Source organism: Phocoena phocoena, chromosome 1 (assembly GCF_963924675.1).
Source record: "Phocoena phocoena chromosome 1, mPhoPho1.1, whole genome shotgun sequence".
NCBI lineage: Eukaryota > Metazoa > Chordata > Mammalia > Artiodactyla > Phocoenidae > Phocoena > Phocoena phocoena.
In genome coordinates, this window is record NC_089219.1 from 78,627,803 (window position 1) to 78,651,476 (window position 23,674).

The 23,674-nt window shown below is 32.6% G+C and overlaps 1 protein-coding gene across 3 annotated transcripts in view; it reads left to right on the forward strand.

The window, feature by feature from the left end:
• Window positions 1-15,569, forward strand: part of PKN2 (protein kinase N2) — an 85,577-nt gene extending 70,008 nt beyond the window's left edge. For all 3 annotated transcript variants that reach the window (XM_065885762.1, XM_065887145.1, XM_065886460.1), the window contains 7 exons: window positions 4,691-4,867; window positions 9,155-9,217; window positions 10,467-10,543; window positions 12,583-12,725; window positions 14,885-14,992; window positions 15,198-15,278; window positions 15,366-15,569. In XM_065885762.1, the coding sequence (XP_065741834.1) occupies window positions 4,691-4,867; window positions 9,155-9,217; window positions 10,467-10,543; window positions 12,583-12,725; window positions 14,885-14,992; window positions 15,198-15,278; window positions 15,366-15,569 (853 nt within the window). The remainder of the gene's footprint in view (window positions 1-4,690; window positions 4,868-9,154; window positions 9,218-10,466; window positions 10,544-12,582; window positions 12,726-14,884; window positions 14,993-15,197; window positions 15,279-15,365) is intronic.
• Window positions 15,570-23,674: the final 8,105 nt, after the last annotated feature.

Below are 23,674 nucleotides of genomic sequence, written 5' to 3' on the forward strand. Positions count from 1 at the left end.
AAGACAGCCCTGTATAATGAGAACAGCCTGTGATAATCAGTGAGAAGACTTCTCTAGTTCTGATTGTTCCTTCTTAATTAATGATTTGATCCCAGGGCAATTCACTGAACATCTTTGAGCCTCAGTTAACCCACATATTTTTAAAATATATTTTTTGGTAATACTTGCCTTACCGAATTATATTAAGTGCCATATAGATATATCAAATTGCTATTTTTAATATTTTTTCCATGACATGGGAAGTTCTTAGAATTAGGATAGATCTTAAAAGATGCAGGTTTCCTTTATATAAAAAAATCTTTTCCTTTTGGATTTGCCTATTTGTTTTTTATCCATTTCTCATACTTCTCAATTATATCAAAATAAACTCCTCCCTGATCTAAAACTACTTAGAGAGATTTTGCATAATATTTTTGAAATATTCTGAACACTAGAGTATATGCTAACAACTGTATATTTCTGTTACATAAATAGTTAAAGCAAACCTTTAATTACACTGTCAGTTTGTTTTAATTACAGTAATGGTAAGGTCAAATGTTTTTCTTATCTGGAAGAATGTTTGCTTTATTCCAGATTCATATATGGTAAATTCATTTATATCCTAAAATAATAGGAGACTGGTACTACCCAGTTAATAATGGGAAAGTGGTAATTACTTGGTGGTTTATATAACTTTCTGCTACATTGTTACTACTTTGAGCCACGTCTCTGTAGGAAAAAACTTCCTAATTAAATATAGATAGAATAATATTACTTTTAAAGAAGTATGTCTGGATTAGAGGATGAAGCTTTAGCCAGAACCTGGGACATTACCCCTACTTAAATTTAATCCAGCCTTAGTGAAAAGTTGATGAGTAATCTTTATCTAACTTCAGTTATAAATCCATGTATTCAGTAACATGGAAGTAAAATAATCTCCAGTAGAACCAGAAAAACAGAGAAATGTAAAATTCAGAGTGAGAAATAAAACTCACTCTTAGAGGACTTTGAGGAAGGCAGCAGAAAAAAGAGCAATTAGAGGAAGACAAGAAAAAAATTAATTTAGAAAGTAAGAAAACAGACCAGCATAGTTATATAACTTGCAAGTCTGAATAGTAAACAACTAAGCAGAAATCTTTTATATCCACTTTCTATCTCATCCTTTTAATAGATCCATAGAATTCAATGTTATTGCATATCAGTGGGGGTTTTTTTCCTATAGTTGTTTCTGAAATACTTGATGTTTCTTAACGACAGTTTTCCTTTCTAAATTTTCTCTTTCTAGTGAGAATTTTATTATTTTACTTATAGAAAATTCCAAATCAACTTGTTTTTGTTGTTATTTGGTTTGTTTTTTTTTCTTCTAGTTTTATTGAGATATAATTGACATGCAGTACTGTATAAGTTTAAGGTGTATAGCATAATGATTTGACTTACATACATCATGAAATGATTGTCAAAATAAGTGAACATCATAGAGATACAAAATTAAAGAAATAGAAAAAAAATATTTTCCTTGTGATGAGAACTCTTAAGATTTACTCTTTTAACAACTTTCATATATAACATACAGCAATGTTAACTTCATCATATTGTACATTATATCTCTAGTACTTATTTATCTTATAACTAGAAGTTTGTACCTTTTGACTGCCTTCATCCAATTTCCCCTCCCCTCACCCCATCTCTGGTAACCACAAATCTACATCTTTTTTAAGGAACACAAATTAGGTACTAACTTCAAAGTAATGTAATTCATGTACAAAGATCACGTTTTCCACCTACCATTAGTAGAACTTCTTTCTGAGTGCCATCTTCCCCCACTCCTGAGTCGGAATGTTAAATGTGTGTTACTGTTATGCCTCACTCAGCTTCCTTGTCTTACCAGTTCATATTTCAAAACAACAGAATAGACTTGGAAGTATATTTTTGTAGTTGCAGAACAAAAACACAGCTAGCCAGATTTTCTATGTATATCATATATACGTATATATGATTTAATCCTAAGATTAGCTTTATTAATGTTGTAATTTTCCACTGACCAAAATAACTATTTATATAGTTTTTAAGTTTCTATCATGTCTAATAATGTACTGAAGGAAGTACACCCAAAAATGTTAGAGTGGAACTAGTCACTTAGGGAGATAAAACATAAATACATTAGTTATATAAATAAAACAGATTAGATATGTTTGAGTTTAAGCTGAACAATATAGATAATCGCAGCTCATAACAGGGGGAACATCAAATGAAGGTGTGCTGGTGGATTTAGGTAAGGCCTTGTAAAGAAGATTGGATTTGTGCTGATCTTTGGCAGATGGAAGATATTTGGGAACATGGAGAGGAGAGAAATGACAAGATAGAGGAAAATGTTCTGGACAGAATGAAGTTTGAAGTTTTGAATAAGGTTGGATTGTTTCATGGACTTTTAAGGAGAATATACAATTTAGATTAGATTGGGAAAAGTTAGAGACTTATGGAGCAGCTTTCTGGTGTGCTGTATAATGCTTAAAATTAAAATTATTGTTCCTGTTGGGGTCTATAAAAATCCTTCCTCCTTTACCTAATAGTCCTGAGACATCTATCCAGCCCTCATCAATATTGTCAGTCCTCATCAAACAATTCTATGAATGGCATTAAAACCATTTTAAGAGGAATTCTGGTTAATCCTTTAGACCATTTACATGTTCAACACAGGTCTAACCTTATACTTATCCAGCTGAGAATTAGTAATTCACCCATAGTGGATTAGTAATTCACCCATAAACCATACACAGTGAAGAGGCCACGTTTGCCATCTAGTTGAGCCCAAAACATCTTGCCAGTTTGTCTTATTTCACCTGAATATTTTATCCTCATTAGCCAAAATTTAGATTGACATAGTAAATCAATTGTTTTAGAATCTGTCTTACAGATCTTGCCCAATTAGACATTGTTTTCCAATAAATTTAAATGGTGATAAAGTCAAAGCTATTAACTGTTCTTTCTAATCTTCTGTGAATTTATTTCTAATAGTGACAATTTGTAGTAACATTTAGAAACCTTGTAAATGTATGTAGACATAAGCCCAACGCTTTAGAAACAATTACAGTGGGGCTTTCTGTTTTGAGTATATGTAAAGTTGTAAACAGATTGTGTGAAATAAGAGGGTAAGAGTTCATCTAGAATGTGACCATATTAAATGGAGTTTAAACACTATTTCATAATAGCTGCATTTACTGTCAGTATTTAAAACTGAACAGGTGTTTTAGTTCATAATTCAGAATACAACTATATTAACAGAGCAATAAAAATTCCATGTTCCTTCTACACAACAGGTATACTCTTAAATGTTCATAGCAGTATAATCTGGATACCCAAACAAATGCTTTAATCTTTAAGTTAAACTTTTTAAAATTAACTCTGAAGAGATCCAAAAGAAAGGAGAATGGGTCTACCTCCTTCTAACATTAGAATTTTGCTTTGTTATTTTGAAATCAATAACCAAATACACACACACACACACACACATCTAAGGAGTTCTTTAATTTTAAAAATGAAAGCATTATTAATGCTTTTCAACAAACATTAATGTCAATTTTTGATTCCAGTCTCAAAAACAAGCAAAAATGCCCATTTTATATTAGAAACATAAATGTAATTTAATTGGTAATAAAATACATCTGTAGGTATATTTATTTTGATCAGGTGTTTAAAGTGTTAATTCCAAGTTGTATTTGAATAATATTTGACCTGGTTTTCTTCTGCTTTGAGGTGTTTTTTGTTGTTGTTGTTTAGATTTTGTTTTCTTTTTTTTTGTTTTTCCCCAGTTATACATACACATGTATCTATTCTTTCTCATATTGTTTTCCCATTTACGTTTTTACATAGTACTGAACAGAGTTGCTTGTGCTATACAGTAGGTCCTTGTTGGTTATCCATTTTAAATATAGCAGTGTGTACATGTCTGCTTTGAGTTTTAAGTCAGGTTGATTTACTAAATATTTTCAGGGGGAAGAAGAGTGGTATTTTTTGCTATTTAGGCAAAATTGTTTCAGAGTCAGTAAGTTTGACCACTGTTCTTTTAAGCAGCTTGTAAGAGTTCTTACAGGGAAACCTGTGATAGCTATAGATTTTATAGGTAAATTGTATCATTCTCCAGGAGCTTCCTTGAAGTATGTTATAGAATTCTCCATGTAACCTCTTTATTTTCCAGTTAGCCTTCTAAATTAAAAATTTATGCAGTGTATCTTTACCTCTCAGCTTCATATATTATATGATAGAATATTTGGATACCATAGCTTGTGAATTATAAATATATACTGTCCTTGAAATTGCCTTGAGTAGAAAATTTGTATTTTAAAATTATGCTTTAGGTTGCTAAATCCTTTGACCAATTCATGAAAATTTTTCACAATTCACTCCTAATTAAGCCTTTTTTATTAACTATTACCACTAGCCATATGTGTGCTACTCTGATACTATCAATGTGAACTTATGTCATGCTAATCATATTTAGTTTTCATTAATATATTTCTATTAAAGTTATATATATCAAGTAGCCCAAATTTTTCAAAGCATTTGTAGCAAAACTAGGACACATTTTATGGTTTTAAAGTTATAATGATTAAGAACTTTGCTCATTTTAGAGTTTACTAATTTTTAAAGAATGTTATTTCCAACTAGAACTTTAAAAAAAAAACCAGTGATTTTTAAATGTTTTCTCTTACAGCCTGATGTGTGAAAAAAGAATTTTTGAAACTGTGAATAGTGTAAGGCATCCCTTTTTGGTGAACCTTTTTGCATGTTTCCAAACCAAAGAGCATGTTTGCTTTGTAATGGAATATGCTGCCGGTGGGGACCTAATGATGCACATTCATACTGATGTCTTTTCTGAACCAAGAGCTGTGTGAGTATTTAGCATTTCTCTGAGTTTCTTCATGACTGATTTCTTTCTGGGAAGGAAAAACCTCTTTGAATTTTAGATTTATTTTTTTCCCTCATATGGAAAATAGATGAAGAAATAATAGAACTCCTTACTTACCTTTTTGCCATAAATAAATGTATCTATTTTTCTCTGTTGTTCATGTTGAAAATTTCATGGATTACCCTAAATCACAATTGATAATTTAGATATACAATTTAGGTTTATTTTAGTAAAATTTCTTTTTTTCCAGTATATTTTCTCCCTAGGGAATGCCATCTAGGACCATGGCTTTAAATATTAACTATACTCAAAGTACACTGTTAAGTGAAAAAAGAAAATGTAGAAGAGTTTGTATTGTATATTTGTATGAAATATTTGTATTTGCATTTTAAAGGGTAATTTAAAAGAGTATGTCTTAAGTGTTTGCTTGCATGTGCTTACAATACCTCTAAAGAATATAAAAGAAATTGGTATGCGTATCACCTCCAATGAAAGGCATGGAATCCAGATATGATACTTAATAAATAACTGGGTATACTGTTTAAAATATATATTTCACTGAATGCTTATCGGATGTCAGGTACTGTGTTAAATATTTTAATTTAACACTAAAACCCTTTTTGTAGTTTCTGATTTTGATATTATATGAAGGTTTTACTCACTCAGATGCAAAAGAATAAATAATAGCAAACATTTGTGATTAAACATAATTATATATATTCTTCCCCTGTTGTTATCCCAGTTTTAAAGCTCTTAAGTGTTGGAGCTAGGATTAGAACCTAGGAAAATGCTCTTAATAGCTACACTGTATATGCAGGTGTTTACCAAATATATATCTCCAGCCCTTACCTCTTACCTAAACTTCCAATTCCAATAACATTCAGCAGCCAACTTGACTCTTCCCTTTATATGACTAATAAGTATTTCTTGTTTAACATCTCAAAATGAACGCCTGATATTTCCCATTTTCCCCCACCTCACCCACCACTCCCCAGCCTGTTACTCTTCTAGGCTTCTCTCTTATTAAATGGCAATACCATCTACCAGTTGTTCAAGCCAAAACACAGGAGTCATTCTTGATTCTCTTTTTTCCTTACATGCAACATCCAAATTCTACCTCCAAAACGTAACCCAAATCATAAAAATCATAAACCAGTAGTAAAACTTTATTGAATTTATTATTGAATTTTTATCACTTGTCTGTATTCTGACAGCTGACATTTGTGTAACATTTTTACTTTCATTCCTTTATTTGATTCTCATAACCATCAGAAGTATAATACAGCAGATAGTAGTACTAGGGCATTAGTTCTGATGGGTAGTGAAGCTTTCAGAAAAGGAGGCAAAAGCCACAAAATAATAGAAGGCTACTAATAATTAATTCCCTGCATATTTAAAAATTAATATTTAAAAATTAAAAGCAGGGCATCTAGACTACGCCTAGCCTTGTGCTAACTGCCTTGGGAATTTGTTTTGTTATGCCTTTTCTTTAATAAATATAAAATCCTATTCTGCCTTAACAAACTTTTTATTTTTGCTGAGAGTACAAATTGTATAGTACCAATGAAACAATTAAGCCCAGTGAAATACAAGAATAAAACGCTTTATTGCAATACTTCATATCTAAAGTACCTCCCTCTAATCATTCAGATCTCACCTCAAATGTCATTTCTTTGGAGGTCTTTCCTCATTACTTTAATTAAAATACCACTGTATCACTAACGTCTAAATCAGGCCACACTCTATTTTATATTTTATATTCTCCATAGCACTTTATACCTGAAATCACCTTATTTATTTTTTACATTTTTATTGTCTGTCTCCCCTCACTAAAGGGGAGCAACAAGAACTATGTGTATTCTATGTACTAGTGGAACACCTAGAAGGGTGACTCACATATGCTAGGCAAACATTGTATTCTTATTGCTTGAGACGAAGGAATCGAAATTAATTTGAGTCCTAGCTTTGCTGTGTTCTGGCTATGTTGCTTTAGATAAATTAGTTACTCTTTCTGAGAGCTTCATTTTCTGCTTCTGTAAAATATTTATCTTAAAGGTTTGATTTGATGATACCCAGTATACCCAGTTATTTATTAAGTATCATTAGGACAATCTGTTTACAAATAATGGAGCAAAAGAGAAATCAGGGTATTTTTATGATTGTTACAGTATTGTTTTGCCACCAAAATAAGTTTGCTTCAAAAAAACTACCTTAAGCAATTTTAGAATCACATTTGTTTTAATGGACTTCAGCTAAATCTTCTAAACTTAGGATAAATAATTACATAAGATCTAATGTATAATCAAATATTTATAAATAGTTGCATTTAAAAAAATCTCCAAATTATGGTTCCATTTTTGTAAAAATAAAGAAACACAAAACATATCTACATGTACACGTAAATGCATTCTAAAATTTGAAGGACATTCACCAAACTAACAAAAGTAGTTACCTTTATGGATAGTAGTGGCATCAGGGTGAAATGGAGATGGATGAATGAAAAATTGTGCTTTAGGGTAGGGGTATTATGTGTATTTTATAGAGGAAATATCCATGTGTTACTTGTAAAATTAAGAACTGATTCTCCTAAGTGTCTCCTTATAGGCTATTCTACACTGAAGACAGATCTGCATTTTTTAATTCATTCATTTATTTATTACCTACCTCCTTATTCAGTAAGGCTATTGTGTATCAAGCATTTTGCTAAGCATTTAGGCTAAACACTGAAAAAGACAAACATGGTCCAATCCCTCAAGAGTTAATATTCTAGCTGGGTTGAAGTTTTTCTAAGATCTAAACCTGTTTATCCATTTCTAGACCTCTTCACCTGTCCCAAGGCAATTTGAGGTCAATATGTCTAAAGGCAAACTCACTTTCCCCACAAAACTTTGGCTACTTCTGTATTTCTCCACCTATTCATTACAATAAAAAGGAAACCTTGAGAGTTATCTTCATCTTTTCCCTTTCCCTCATCCTTTATAGCTGATGAGACACCAAGTCCTATCATGCTCGTTTTAAAGTTTCTCTTGAATCCATCTCTTATTCTCTTTGTTGCCACTACATTAGAGGTACTCATGATCTTTCATCTGTACTATCATTTTAGCCTTATCTGTTCCTTTTCCCTCTGGATATCTACCTACTTCCACTCCACTTCATACTACTATCAAGAAAGTTCTCTAACATAAATCTGATTATTCTGCCCTGATTAAAATTGTTTGATTTGCTATCACTAAGAGAAGAATTTTCAGTACAGGCATACCTCATAGATATTGCAGGTTCAGTTCCATACTGAAACAAACATCATAATAAAACAAATATCATAATAAAGTGAGTCGTGAATTTTCTGGTTTCCTGGTGCATATAAAAGTTACATTTACACTATACTGTAGTCAATTAAGTGTTCGATAGCATTATGTCTAAAAAAAACCAATATACATACCTTAATTAAAAAATACTTTATTGTTAAAAAATGCCAACAATCATCTGATCCTTCAGCAAGTCGTAATCTTTTTGCAATAATGATGTCAGAAATCACAGATCACCATAACAAATATAATAATGATGAAAAACTTGAAATATTGAGAGAATTACCAAAATGTGACACAGAGACCTGAAGTGAGCAAATGCTGCTGGAAAAATGGAGCCCATAATGTTGCTCCATTCAGGGTTGCCAACCTTCAATTTGTAAGAAAACACAGTTGTCTGTGAAGCACAATAAAGTAAAAACACAGTAAAACAAGGTATGCCTGTGTTCATAATATGACATTCAAGGTCCTTCACAACTTGATCTCAGGCTATCTTTTCAGCTGCATCTCCCGCTACTTCTTCCTTATCCTTTACTTCAGCCACAACAAACTCATTATGGTTGTCAAACAGGTTATGCCTTTTACACGCCTATTCCTTTCCCTCTTAGGAGCATACCCTATATTTCCCATACAAAAGTTCTACCTTTCATACCATCCTGCCTTTATGATGGCATATTGTACTTTCTTCGAAGAACCAGATCAAATGTCTACCACAACGGCTTCAGTGACTCCACCAGGCAAAGTTAATGGCTTCCATTTTAGAGACTGCATTTTTCTTACTTTTAAATTTCACCCCTAATATTTAGCACATATCTTACTTATATGTCTGGCACATAGTAAGGACTAAATAAATACTTGTGAAATTAGTTAACTACAGAGTTCTGCTTTGAAGCATAAAAGTACAAACTGGGATTCATGAGTAGTGGAATTTATTAAACTTCTTTTGATTTAATTCTTAAAACAGATTTTATGCTGCATGTGTAGTTCTTGGGTTGCAGTATTTACATGAACACAAAATTGTTTATAGGTAAGTAAAGTTTTGATATTTTCTAATTGCTTATTTTGATATGAAGTAGAATTAAAGATAATTAAGAAGGATATTTTGTTTAAGGAGCTTCTTAATTTTCTCTTTTGTATGATAACTGATCACTAAGAAAGTTAAACTCCAATTTTGAAAGACATGGTTAACACAATAATTATATGATAAATTTCTTTGTTACTGGTCCTCTGCCCATTACCTAATTAGAATAGTCAAATTATAAGTTGACCTATGATAACACAATTTACCAACAATATTCATCCTGGTGAATACTTTATATTCAACTGATCCACTTGTGCCAGATTATAAAACATCACCTTGCTTCCTTCATTAAGCCTTGCTGTCAGCTAGACAGTGTACTTGGTGACATATCTGATTTATGTACTGACACAAACTCCTTACCAAATTGCAGACTAGTTAGAAGTAGTTCATAGCCCAGCAATTAGTCTGTGGTTAACACTTTGAATAACATTGCTCTAGATCAGACAAATTATGGGAAGGCCAGTAAGAATTAAAAGACTGTAAACATCAGTTTATTCAAACTTCTAACAATGTTTCCAAGATAACAGTTTCCTAATGGCCCTATTTAACTTAAAGAATAAAATATTTTCAACTTAATTTGTAATCATTTAATATGACTTAATAGCTTCCTCTTTATTTTGAATTATTCTCTTAGAAGGTTAAACCTGCTCCCTTATACCTTACTTATACTGTTTGTTTGATAATTCATTCTTATGGATGGCGTGTAGGCAAACTTCAAAGTTAGTCCAAGTCCGAGAGCTCCCTGATGGTCTGGTGCTTTGGATTTGGCTCTTTCACTGCAGTGACCCAGGTTCAGTCCCTTGTAGGGGAACTGAGATCCCCACAAGCTGCGTGACATGGCCATTAATTAATTAAAGAATTAATTAATTAATTAAACTTGAGTTAAAGATCCATGAACTCCTTCTGAGCTTTAAAATATATATTTAAATAGATCAAACATTTCTGTTTTAGATACATTCTTCCTTTTCTGCATAACGGGGAAAATATTCAGAAATTATTTTTTGTAAAGTAATAAACTTGCCAAAAGGAAAAAAATGAACATTTGTAATATAGTATTTAAATCTCAAACCATAACTTGAAAAAATTCATTTTTAGTAAAGAGAAAGTACGGCTCCTATTAAAATGATATTTTTATTATATTATCTACTGATTTTATTGATTTTTTTTTCATTTTGCATTTTTTTATCCTGAACAGAGATTTGAAATTGGATAACTTATTGCTAGATACAGAGGGCTTTGTGAAAATTGCTGATTTTGGTCTTTGCAAAGAAGGTAATTGGGTATTTTAAAGTGCCTTTTCTAATAGATTACTATTCCTTTGTACTTTGGAAGTTTCCAAATTTGTCTATGGAGAGCAAAATGTATTTTTTAATTTATTAAAAATTAAACTTTAACTTATTCTTTATTGAGACTTATAGGTTGTTCATATAACCTAATTATCATATTATTAAGAATTTATTCTGTGAATATGAATAAGGTTAGGTTTTCAGAAATCATAGTATAAAAATAAGATTCTCTTTGTATGATTAATAATTCTCTCTACTCTAAGAAAGCATTGGTTAAGCACCAAATTTTTTGCTTTGCTGGGATTGTGCAGAGTAAATTATGCGTGCCTAAAAACTTCTCTCCTGCTTCTTAAAACTTTTAGCATTTAAAATAGGAAAAATATATGCATATGCCTCAAGAATCTTTTATGTACCTATACGTGTGTGAGTACACACACAAACATATGTAAATAAATATGTAAACTGGGGAAATTTGAATCAAGAGGTAGCATAAGAAAATTATAAAGAGCATGGGCTTAGGCACCACACAGTCCTAAGTTTGAATCCTGGCACTGCCACTTATTTGCCCTGTGTCTTTGGACAAGTTACTTTTAACCTCATTGAGTCTGTTTCCTCAGCTATAAAATAAATATCCTTCTTGTTTAGGAGTATTATGAGAATTAGAGATAAGTATGTGGCACAGTGTCTAACATATAGTAAATAGGTACACTTAATACACTGTACTGTAGCAAACATTGTCTGTCTCCCCCTCTACTCTGATAGCTTCCTGTTTGTTATTCAGCTTTCTTTCCATAGTATATAGTATAGTGCTTGGCACAGCTTAAGTATTCAGTGAATGCTTAATTAATAAGTAATTGGATGAATTAATGAATGAACTTTATAAATCTGTGTCCATCAGTTACCAACAACTGACCTCCTAATTATTGAATCTAATGAAAGTTTTTTTTCCTTTTTTGGACACTATTGACTTAAATGTTTTTGTTCCTCTAGAGTCTGGCCTTAGCCCATTGCTTTTCTCAGGTAGTTTTTAACTAGCAGCTATATTCTAATGATTTCCAAATCTATTATTTCCTTTCCTGACATATATAGTCAACTATCTACTAGACAGTTTTACTTGGTCAGCAGGTACCTCAAACACTGCACAAGCAAGTTTCTTTTCCTCCGTCTCGTTTGAAGTTGATGGTGCCACAATCCTCTCAATCTCCCAATTTGAAAATGTGGAATTATCCTGGACTCTCTCCTCTTCACTACTTTCTGCATCCCGTTAATCACCAAATTGTGCTGACATCTACCTCCTTAATATTTCTTAAGTTTTCATCTTCCCTCTACCTCTGCCAACCATCATCTTGTTTTGAAAAGACTACTTTAATAGCCTTTTAACTTTTCTGTCTCTGTTCTCTTTCTCCCTCAAATCAGTCTGCCATGTAATTGCTAAAATGCAAAAGGGGCACATATAAATACAAATCTGACCATGGTACGCCGCTACTGAAAACCTTCAGTGGCAAAGATGTGATATACATTGCCCTTCCTGATCTGCCTACCTCCCTCTCCAGCCAGATCTCTTGCAGCTGTCTGCCTAGTACTTTCTATTGCAACAACAATAAACTGCTTACAGTCTTTGTCTGTCCACCACTATCACTCATCTCAGCTCTATTTGCTGACTAATGTCTGCTCATCCTTCACTCAACTCAGCTGTCACCTCTGCAGATAAGTTACCTGAGGCTCCTCTCCTCCTATCCCAACTAACAAGTCAGCTTTCATAGGATGATGTGTATAATGTGCTTTTAGCAGTTTAGAATACAATGAGACATTTTCTTCAATATGTAGAATGTATATTTGACTAATTTATTACTAAATTTTGGGAAACATATTTAGAAAACGAGTTAGCTAAAGTCTTTAATGTATTTTGAGTTTGATTACCATGCACAAATGTACACCTTTAATTTTGCTTCCTAAGGATATCTTCTAATTTTTTTGCCAGATTTTTTTCTGTGTTAACAAATATTTGAATTTTACCTTTTTCAGGAATGGGGTTTGGAGATAGGACAAGCACATTTTGTGGCACTCCTGAATTTCTTGCCCCAGAAGTATTAACAGAAACATCCTATACAAGGGCTGTAGATTGGTGGGGCCTTGGCGTACTTATATATGAAATGCTCGTTGGTGAGGTAAGCAGTATAAAATAGGTAAAAGGGAAACGTGATTGAAAGAACAAAGCATGTCACTTATAAAACCACTTAATATGTTTCCTGCATAAGTAGAACTTAAGCTTAATAAATATTTATATATATATTAGTAATTGCCTATGATCCTATATTACCTTCACCATCTTTTTTAGAGTTTTATATTATCTGTGGAATGTATACCAATGCTTCAGAAATAGTTTCTTATATTTCAGTGTTGCTCTGGTTATATTTTTAATCACACATAACTGATTATTTCATAAGAAATAGAAAGCAAGAAGACTGATAAAAGGAATGTACTCTGTACCTGTAAAGAAAGGTCAGCTATATATATTAGTCAAAAATAAATGTTACCTTCAAAAGCGATACAGTAGCATTGAAAAGATTAACATTTTTTCCTACTATTTTCTTTAGATTAACTTAAAATAAATTTCTGGGCATAACTTAGTTGTATGCAGAAATTGTTACCACTTAGAAAACAGTGAATTATATCTAATTAATAAAGCAGTAAGAAGAGACTAATTTATTTTGTTATAAGTTTTTGGAAATGATAAATTAGGGTGGAATTAAAAAAGAGTAAATATTTAGACAAGTAATAGAAAATTACTTAGATGGGTTTGATGATCTTGAGATGCAAGAAAAATTACCTTGCATTGGTTCATTGTTCTGCCGTTTCCCTAATGCCAATGACCAACCTTGAACATGCTAGGCATGAAAAAACTAGTAGCTGAATGATGAATGACTAAATTATTGAATGTCAGAAATTTCTAAAGTTTTGCTCTGTGATTGTCATTTAGTGACACTTATACCAAACAAGTAAATAAATGAATTTAGTTCATCCAATGACAGTACCTTTTGATATGTCAAATTGGAGTGGAAACTTGGAAAAGGAGGAAAAGAAATAGCAAATTAAAACGTTTACTGTGTGCTAGGCACTATTCTGTGTGCTTTATAAGTATTAGCTCATTTAATTTTTCAGCAAACTTTAATGAGCTCAATAGTAGTCTTATGTTTATCTCCAGATGCATAAATAGAGACACAAAGAAGTTAATAGCTTGCTTAAAGTCACACAGCTCTCATATGGTGGAGCAGGGATTTTAACCTGTCTGTAAACCATTGTGGTTTGCTGCCTGCAGGATAGGGTACTTAATATACCCAAATTTATTTCTTTTCTTAAGACCATGGGTTCAGATCTGAATTTTTCACCTCTATTTAGAAAAGCATAAAGATGGAAAGATATATTTTATCCCTAATCCACAGTGGTCTTTATTTTCTGTGAGTGCCAGAAGTACTCATACTAGTTGTTTCTGTAAGCTCTGACATACTTGAACTTTTTTTTTAAATAGGTTTATTTTATTTATTTACTTATTGATTTTTGGCTGCGTTGGGTCTTCGTTGCTGCATGCAAGCTTTCTCTAGTTGCAATGAGCGGAGGCTGTTCTTCGTTGCAGTACATGGGCTTCTCACCACGGTCGCTTCTCTTGCTGTGGAGCGTGGGCTCTAGGGCGCAGGCTCGGTAGTTGTGACACACGGGCTCTAGAGCATACGCTGAATAGTTGTGGCGCATGGGCTTAGTTACTCCATGGCATGTGGGATCTTCCCGGACCAGGGCTCGAACCCGGGCTCAAACCTGTGTCCTCTGCAATGGCAGGTGATTCTTAACCACCAGGGAAGTCCCGGCAGTTACTGTACCACCAGGGAAGTCCCGGCAGTTACTTCTAAGTACAGTCATTATGCCTGCAGTCTCTAATTGTGTTTTGCCACCATTAGTTTGCTGTTGACTGTGAAATTCAAACCACATCCATGTCTGATGTATTTCTACAAAGTCTGTGCTTCCCTCTGTAGTAACACGTATTATTGTATTTGCCTTACCCATTTCCTTCTGTCTTTCCACAAGAAGATTTCAATAAAAGTATATGGATATGGTGTATCCTCTGGTTAGTAGTTACCTATCTATTGTGTGTCTATTGTGATTTCTTGTAGTCCTTATTTGTTTGATGTTTTGGTGGGTCTGTTTTTTTGTTTTTCCTTTTTCTTATTTTCCTCACTATCTGGTTCTTGATTGTACTTCGGAACTTTGAATAGATGATGAGATTTTACTGTACTGAAACTCATTTTGACTGACTCAAGGATATTTCTTCTAGTCTCCCTTTCCTGGTGATGATGAAGAGGAGGTTTTTGACAGTATTGTAAATGATGAAGTAAGGTATCCAAGGTTCTTATCTACAGAAGCCATTTCAATAATGAGAAGGGTAAGAATTAATGATTTATAAAACTACTGAAATTTTTTAAAGAACATTTCCCAGTAGAATTTTAGAAGTTGTTTTTCAGTTATAGATGTTGCATGGTTTAGACAAACACATACCAAAAGAAACATCTAAAGCTTTGCAAGTTATGAGAATCCTTGTCAATGAGTCCCTGGTCTTATATTAACTTTCTTTCTTTATATTGTGTTAGTTATTAAGAAGAAATCCTGAGCGGCGCCTTGGAGCTGGTGAAAAAGATGCAGAGGATGTAAAAAAGCACCCATTTTTCCGAGTAAGTGTGAAAGTTTAAAATTTTTTATGAAACTGTAGCAATTAGGAGTAGGAAACTAAACTGGTCATTTTATATTTTGTAATCCAGCTAATTGATTGGAGTGCTCTGATGGACAAAAAAGTAAAGCCGCCGTTTGTACCTACAATTAGAGGGCGGGAAGATGTTAGTAATTTTGATGATGAATTTACCTCAGAAGCACCTATTCTGACTCCACCTCGAGAACCAAGGATACTTTCAGAAGAGGAGCAAGAAATGTTCAGAGATTTTGACTACATTGCTGATTGGTGTTAAGTTGCTACACAATGTGAAACCAAGCAGACTGACTCATAAGAAGACCTCCTAAAAATAGCAACCCTTCATTTGCTCTCTGTGCCAACAAAAGCTTCTGAGTTTTTTTTAAACATATGAAGATGTGTTTAAAAATACTATTCTAATACCTTCTTGAAAAGTGGCTTTTCAATGTATTTTCAACGTAAATCTGAACACTGGAAACAGTTTCATGGAGTTTAAGCTGAATGAACATCGGCCATGAAAATCTATCAGAAATGAATACTTTTGGATCAATAGTCTTATTTTTTAAGAAAAGAAGAAACAAAAAAAAACACTCTTCTACAGTCCCTAGCTTTGCTGTACTCCTGTCTTGAATGGAAGGAAAATTAATCAGTTAACTTCTTAGCTGTATTTTACAAAAAGAGGAAAAAAGGGCTTGGAATGCTATTACTATTCACACATAGTATGATTCTGTTTGAATAAGGCAAATGCTCTTATTTTTGTAAAGAAATTACTGTAATATCAAAAAAATTAGTTTGTGCACATTTGGGGGCTTTTTTTCTTTAACAGAATGAGTTGATGTATTATAAATTTTCTATATTTATTAGGAGAAAATTTTTATTGCCTTATCTTTACCAACCGTGTAACAGAGCCTCATAGCTTTCCAGCAGAGCTACTTGCCAAACAATTATGTTTATTAAACCAACTATGCTGAAACAAACAGAAACAATTAAACATCTACATTTACTTAAAATTTTAAGAATGAGGACTTATGATCAGCCTGAACCAAGATACTGTTACCTGTATGCATTCCCAAAGTCTAGATACTCAGTATGTTCAGTCATACCTTTTTCCCAAATCAGTGAACTGATTACTCCTTTTTTTGATATTGTACATTTATCAACCTAGTTCATCTTGTTCTTGTGTCTACTGTAGAAGGGAACTATATCTTTGTTAAAACATAGGGATTATCATTGTATACATGCTGTGAACATGTATATGTGCAAGTTGTAATGTATTCTATGTCGTAGGTTTATTATTTAATTTCACCACTTCATCACTTTTGTACAGTGGCCAAGCAGACACCTCAGACTCCAGCATTTACGTTAAGTGCATTTGTACATTTTAGGCCACTGGATCCAGATTTTATATTGGCAGTTACTGAGGGCAAAAGCAATATTTTATAACAGAATGTATAAATATTTTTGATAAAACAGTCTATATTTTATAAAAATTATTATAACACTAAAGCTGTACCTCAAAAGTCTCAAAAATAATTTGATCAAATACTTTTTTACAACTCTTCAGAGGATCCATTTGTGGCTTTTTAATGCTCTTATAAGGGTAGGGAAGTCTTTCTGCAAGCCATGACTTTTCTACTTGCCTGGAGTTTTGGGTTTTTTTGTTTTGTTTTAATTGTTTTCCCTCCTAGTCTATGACTTTATTGTTTTTCCCTAGTTCAGTAATAACATCTTTGATTCTGTGCTTAGCATGTTAGGGCCATCATACCTCAGGAATAGCAAGTTGTTAACTAACCATACTGAGTTAACCATTTAATCACTATGATCTCATGTCTCAAAAGTTGTTCAAGTTTAAATCCTATGAGAAAAATGAAAGCACATTGATTTATAGAGAATTAAGCTTAAAACATTTATGAATATTTCAGCCTTGCCAGGATGTGTTGGCATGTTTTTGCTATACTCTGAGAACAGTTAAATTGTTCAGAGATAATTCCTGTTTCCTTACAAATTGATTATTACCCATGATCCTTTGGGGGAAAATCTTACAGGAAGAGGGAGCAGCAATATGTTGTTTAAAATTCTTTTAAAATGCCAGTTAACTTCCTTGGTGAAGGACAGTAGAGGATCTTAGCTTAATTGTCTGGTTTTAATGTAAACAGTGTTAATACAACATGAAAAAAAACACTAAATACTTTTGAGGTACAGTCTGCTCACCTTTTCTGGTTCTCAAATATGCATAGAAAGCAATGTCTAAAATAGACGTTTAGCATTAAAAACTGACATAGCATTTTGTAACTACACAGTGTACAGAATTTTTTTTTAATTGAAGTCAATCACTAAAAAAATTAGAGGGCAGGGTATATTCACACAATTAAGCTGAAGAAAGCACTAATTTTTTCTGTAGTTTCAAAAATATATATATTTTAGTCAGATTTAAAATTTTTAAACTCTATAGAATGTAAATATATTTTGTTATTACTGTATGTGTAAGTGACTGCTCAAGCACTTTGTAAGGAAATTAAGATATTTTAGAATGGTACACTATGCATTCAAATTAAATGTGCCTTTATGTCATTTTAGGAAAAAGTGTTTTGCAGTCATAAATTACCACAAATGCACAAATTAAAGTTTATTAGATTGTAATTTGTAACTTTGTTTTTAAGTATTATTTCCTTTTGGAAACTTCCTGTTGGTCAGAATATGTATTAGCTTTCCTAGATTCAAGATCTCAAAGACTAGTTAACTTTAGTTAGCCTTCTTGCAGGTACTTTTTGTCCTAGGGAAGGGCAAAATCATTAAGAGTCAAACCAAATTGTCTACTTCACTGGTAACAGTGGGGAAATTTTGCATTCTGTTCCTGTAAGTTTAGTAGCATCTTTCATTCAGTGGTTACTTATGGGTTGTCTTCTGTGTGCTAGACACTAAGGATAGAAAGGTGATAAAAAAAGGCACCAAAGTCTTCATAAATGAAGAATGGTAAACATTAATGCTAAAATGCAAGCACTAGTACTATATGTACTTTTCTCTTGTTTGAGAATAACTTATTTAATTTTAGAATCTGACCTTTCAGAAAATAGGTAAGTGAAAACAGAATACTAGCCATTTTATAGTCATCTTATTCAAAAATTACAAGTGGAATATTTCAGAAATGTAAAAAGAACCCTGCTATCTCTGTGACACAGATTAAGGTCATAATGTAATCACCATTGTATGTTGACTAGGTGAAAGCTGCATTATAGATTCAAATCTAACAAAATTTTTACAGGTGCTGCTGATCTTCCCAAAGCAACTGAGGGTGAGTATGAGAAACCCAAAAGAACAAATGCCGGATCATAGTTTTAATATAGAATTCTTGTTTACCTTCTAGCTATCTTTTGAGATCTAGTGTTTCTCTGAGATATAAGCTTTATATGTATATACATATATAACTATATGTGTTTATAAATATATGTATGTAAATATATACATATATAAATAGAGGTAGGTTTGTAAAGTAACTTCTAAGTGTCAAAAATCTTGTGTAATTTCTTCTAGTATCTTGACTAAGTAGAAACTCTCAGACATCCAGTACGAAACATAATTTGAGTCATTGCTGGTCTCATTAAAGATAAGAGTGGTCTCTGGCAACCCCTCACCCCAAAGTAAGCAAACAAACTTGAGCATGAATCTGCACACACTAGGGCTTCAGCACCTAAGAGTTAGGGAATATCCAAGCACAAAAGTGAGAATACTCAGAGCTTGGGATGGAAGCTGAGTCCACAGATTAGGCCAGAGAAGTAGGAAGTTGGAGAGGATAAGAGCCAAAATGGCAGGGAGCTGACTTTGGAAATGCAGACACCCAGAAGAAGTGGAGTTGCCAAGGATGGATTTCTATAGCAATACCTTTATGAGGATAACACACCTTGGAATTGCAGTAGAACTTATATGTTCTGTGCTAAAATTCTCTTGAGGAGCTCAAGTTCTATTTTGCAGATCACTCTCCATCTACCAGTAGAATCAAATACTTTCTCAATGAAAGCTTTCCTGGATGGAAATATATAGGATTTCAACAGGTTAAGATCAAGTAATACACTATCACAGATCACCAAATACATGAGAGACAGCAAGTTATCTTGAATGAAGCCAATAAAAACAGTAAATATAGACAGCCCCTCCAAAAGATTGCAAATATTAGAATTCTCAGATACAAAATTTAAAATAACTATATAAAAAAGTTTATATACCTAAAATTTACCAGGATAAATATGTAAAATGAAATTTGAAAGGAATTAACAAACATTTTTAAAATCCAAAAATTAAAAAAAATATATAAATGGCCAAATTTTAAACTCAGTGGAAGCATTACAACAGATTACACAGGCAAAAAAAGAACTGGAGAACTGAAAGATACATCTGAAAAATAATCCCAAGTAAATCAAATAAAGAGATAAGGAAATGGAAGATACCAAAGGAAAGTTAAGAGATATGGAAGATGGAAGGGAGACACAATTGGAATAAATGGAAGAGAGGCAATATGTAAAGACATAATGGCTGCAAATTTCCCAGAGAAGAAAAATATTTAATAAGTACAATATTCTCCATACAGAATAAATATAAATTTATGCATAGAATCATTGTAGTGAAACTGCAGACCACAAAGACAACATTTTGAAAATACCCAGGGAGAAAGGAAAGACTAACAGCTAACTTTTCAATAACAATAATAGAAGCAGTGGAATATTGCCTTCAGAGCACTGGAAAATAAAATGTCAACCTGAAATTGTGTAGGATGTAGACTTTTTTTAAGAATGAAATCAATTAAAATATTTTTTAAAGGAGGGTTTATGATCAAGGTCCTACTCTAAAGGAAGTGCTTCAAGAAGAAAGAAAATGATCCCCCAAGATGATCAAAGATACAAAAAAGGCTTGTGAGCAAATAAAATGGTAAACACTTAGGTAAATCTAAATAAACCAAATCCATACATAGAAGCCTTTTTTTTCTATGTTAAGTCAATAGAAATTCTGGACAACAGATGTAAGAAAATTGAGATAGAGAAGATCAGAGCTAAAGTATTCTATTGTGTTTTTGGGGTGTCTAGGTCTTCTTTGTTTTAACATGTTTATTGGAGTATAATTGCTTTACAAGGGTGTGTTAGTTTCTGCTGTATAACAAAGTGAATCAGCTATACATATACATATATCCCCATATCTCCTCCCTCTTGCGTCTCCCTCCCACCCTCCCTATCCCACCCCTCTAGGTGGTCACAAAACACCGAGCTGATCTCCCTGTGCTATGCGGCTGCTTCCCACTAGCTATCTAGTTTACATTTGGTAGTGTATATATGTCCATGCCACTCTCTCACTTTGTCAGGGAAGGGTAAGCTGGGTGTCAAGGTATTGATCAGTTAAATGTACAATCATAAAATGTCAAGGATATTCACTGAAAGAATATAGTGTGTATAAATTCCAAACCAAAGGTAACATGGTAGAAATCTAAATGTATAGCAATATAAATGGAGCAGACTCACTAGTTAAAACCAAGGTATAGATTTTTAAAAGGAAATCTGACTTTATAATGTTTACAAAAAGATAAATCTAAAACATATGTACGCAGAGAAGTTGAAAGTAAAAGTAGGAGGAAATACATATAATGCAAAAACCAATCAAACTAAAGCTATGGTAGCTCTATTTAATATCAAACAAAACTGATTTCAGACCCATCTTGAAAAAAATGTGTCACTTAGAGTGTTTCTACACAATGATAAAAGATTCAATTCACCAAAAAGACATAATAATTCCAAGCATATATGTATTTAATAAAATAGTCTCTAAATACATAAAGCAAAAATTCTTAGAGCTACTTTAAAAAACTAGCAAATATCCATGAGGGTGGAAGAATTCAACTCATTATTGGACAACAGACTTTCTAATCAGCAAAGATATAAAATGTTAGAAGAAAACAGTAAACTTGGTCCAGTGGACGTACATAGATTTCTGCCTCCAACAATTAAGGGATTCCACAGTTTTTTTCAAGTACATATGGAACATTTACAAAAATTGAGCCATAAAACAAATGGCAGAAAATTACAGAGTATAGTTATACCAATTATATTTTCTACCTGCTTAGAACAAAAAGATTACATATATGTGTATATAGGTGTGTGTGTATATAAAGTATTTGAGAAAAAAATTTACCCTTTCAATAATGGAGAAAATGAAATAATAGTAATCATTAAATACTTATAACTGAGTAATAGTACAAACATTGCATTACATACCAAAACTTGAGATGCAGCAAAAGTGGTTCTTCCAGGGAACTTTATAAACTAACTACTTATTAGAAAAAGGAAGGTTAAAAAATGGATCAAATTGTTCAGTTTAAAAAGATAGGAGAAAAAAAAAAAAAAAAGATAGGAGAAAAAAAAAAAACACCAGTAACCAAAGTAAATAGTAAAAACAGTCAATATAATAGAAACAAAAGCCAAAATCTTGTTCCTTTAAAATGCTAACAAAGTAGGCACAGCTCTGAAAAGATGAAATGAGAGAAGACATAAAAAATATTACCTATTATAAATGAAAATGCAAGTGCGAGAAAGATTTTTTAAAATTGAAACGAGGGCTTCCCTGGTGGCTCAGTGGTTGAGAATCTGCCTGCTAATGCAGGGGACGCGGGTTCAAGCCCTGGTCTGGGAGGATCCCACATGCTGCAGAGCAACTAGGCCCGTGAACCACAACTACTGAGCCTGCATGTCTGGAGCCTGTGCTCCACAACAGGAGAGGCGCGATAGTGAGAGGCCCGCGCACCATGATGAAGAGTGGCCCCTGCTTGCCACAACTAGAGAAAGCCCTCGCACAGAAACGAAGACGCAACACAGCAAAAATAATTAATTAAAATTGAAAGAAAATACTTCAACATAACACAAATAAATTTGAGAACTTAAAATAGTGGAGATAATCTTTGAAAACGATAAGAATACTAACCTAGAAAGAAATTAAAGACTGAATAATCCCATAACAATTAAAAAAATAAAAGCAGAAGTTAAAAGTCTTTCCACAAAGAAAACAGTGGGTCTGGATTGCTTTACAAGTGAATCCTTCCAAATTTCAAGGAAGAAATTATTTTAACCACATAGAAAGTTTTTGAGATAATGGGGAAAAGGTATATTTTCTAGCTCATTCTATGAAGTCAGTATAATCTAGATAACAAAATATACAAGAAGAGTATGTTATTAGCAAATTTCACTCATGAATATGGATATAAAAATACTAAACAAAATATTACCAAGTCAGATTCAGTGATGTATGCAAAAGACACTTTTCCATTAGCACATTTGGTTTATCCTGGTAATGTAAGGATGGCTTAATATTAGAAAATCTATAATTGTCATTTACCATAGTAATGGATTAAAGGAGAAAAAGTAATAGATTTAGAAAGAGCTGATCACATTCTTGCTTTAATGTGGGGGGGACAGAGCTGGTTAAACTGATAAGTGGTATCTATAGTAAAACAAAAAACAAAAGTAACTAAAATCAGTAGCATCATCCCATATGAGGAAACATTCTCTTTAAAATTGGGGAATAGAACTAGGATACCTGTCATTACTACTTCTTTGCAACATTGAACTCCTTTAATATAAGGGTTAAAAGGAGGATATAAAATGGTTATTATTTGCAGATATGATTATCAACCTACAAAACTCAAAAGACTAAAATTTGCTAGCAATCATAGTTTATCCAAGATTCTGGTTATAAGATGAAGATTAAAAAGTCAGTGACATATCTGTGGACCATCACGAAATAATTAGAATACATAATATTTTTAAAACACAACTTTTACATAGCAACAAAACTAAGTTACCTAGAAATAAATTTAACAAAAGATGTGCAAGACTGCTTTTGTTTTGTTTTGCTTCTAATTCTTCACTGGGAGACATTAAAGACCTAAGTGAATGTAGAAATATCCCATCTTATGGTGTGATGTCAAGTGCTCCTCAAATTGCTCTGTAGATTTAATGCAACTCCAGTCAGAATCTCAACATTTTTTTATAGAACTTTACAAACCCATTCTAAGATTTATATAGAAGAGCAAAAGGGCAATAATAGTAAAGAACAGTTTAAGAAATTCCTGAAGAACAAAGAGGAGGAGAGGGAATTTGCCCTACCACATATCAAGAATTATGAAAATGTAGCAATTATTGTAGAATTGGTACATATTACAAATGGAGAAAGAGAGCCAAAGGATAGACCTACACATATATGAAACTGATATATAAAAGAAGCAATATGTTAATTTAGTGGAGAAAAAAGAAAATGTTCCATAGGTAGAGCTAGGAAAATTGTTTATCCATATGGAAAGGGAAAAAGAAACAATTTCTGTGTCACACCGTTATAAAAATTTCAAATGAA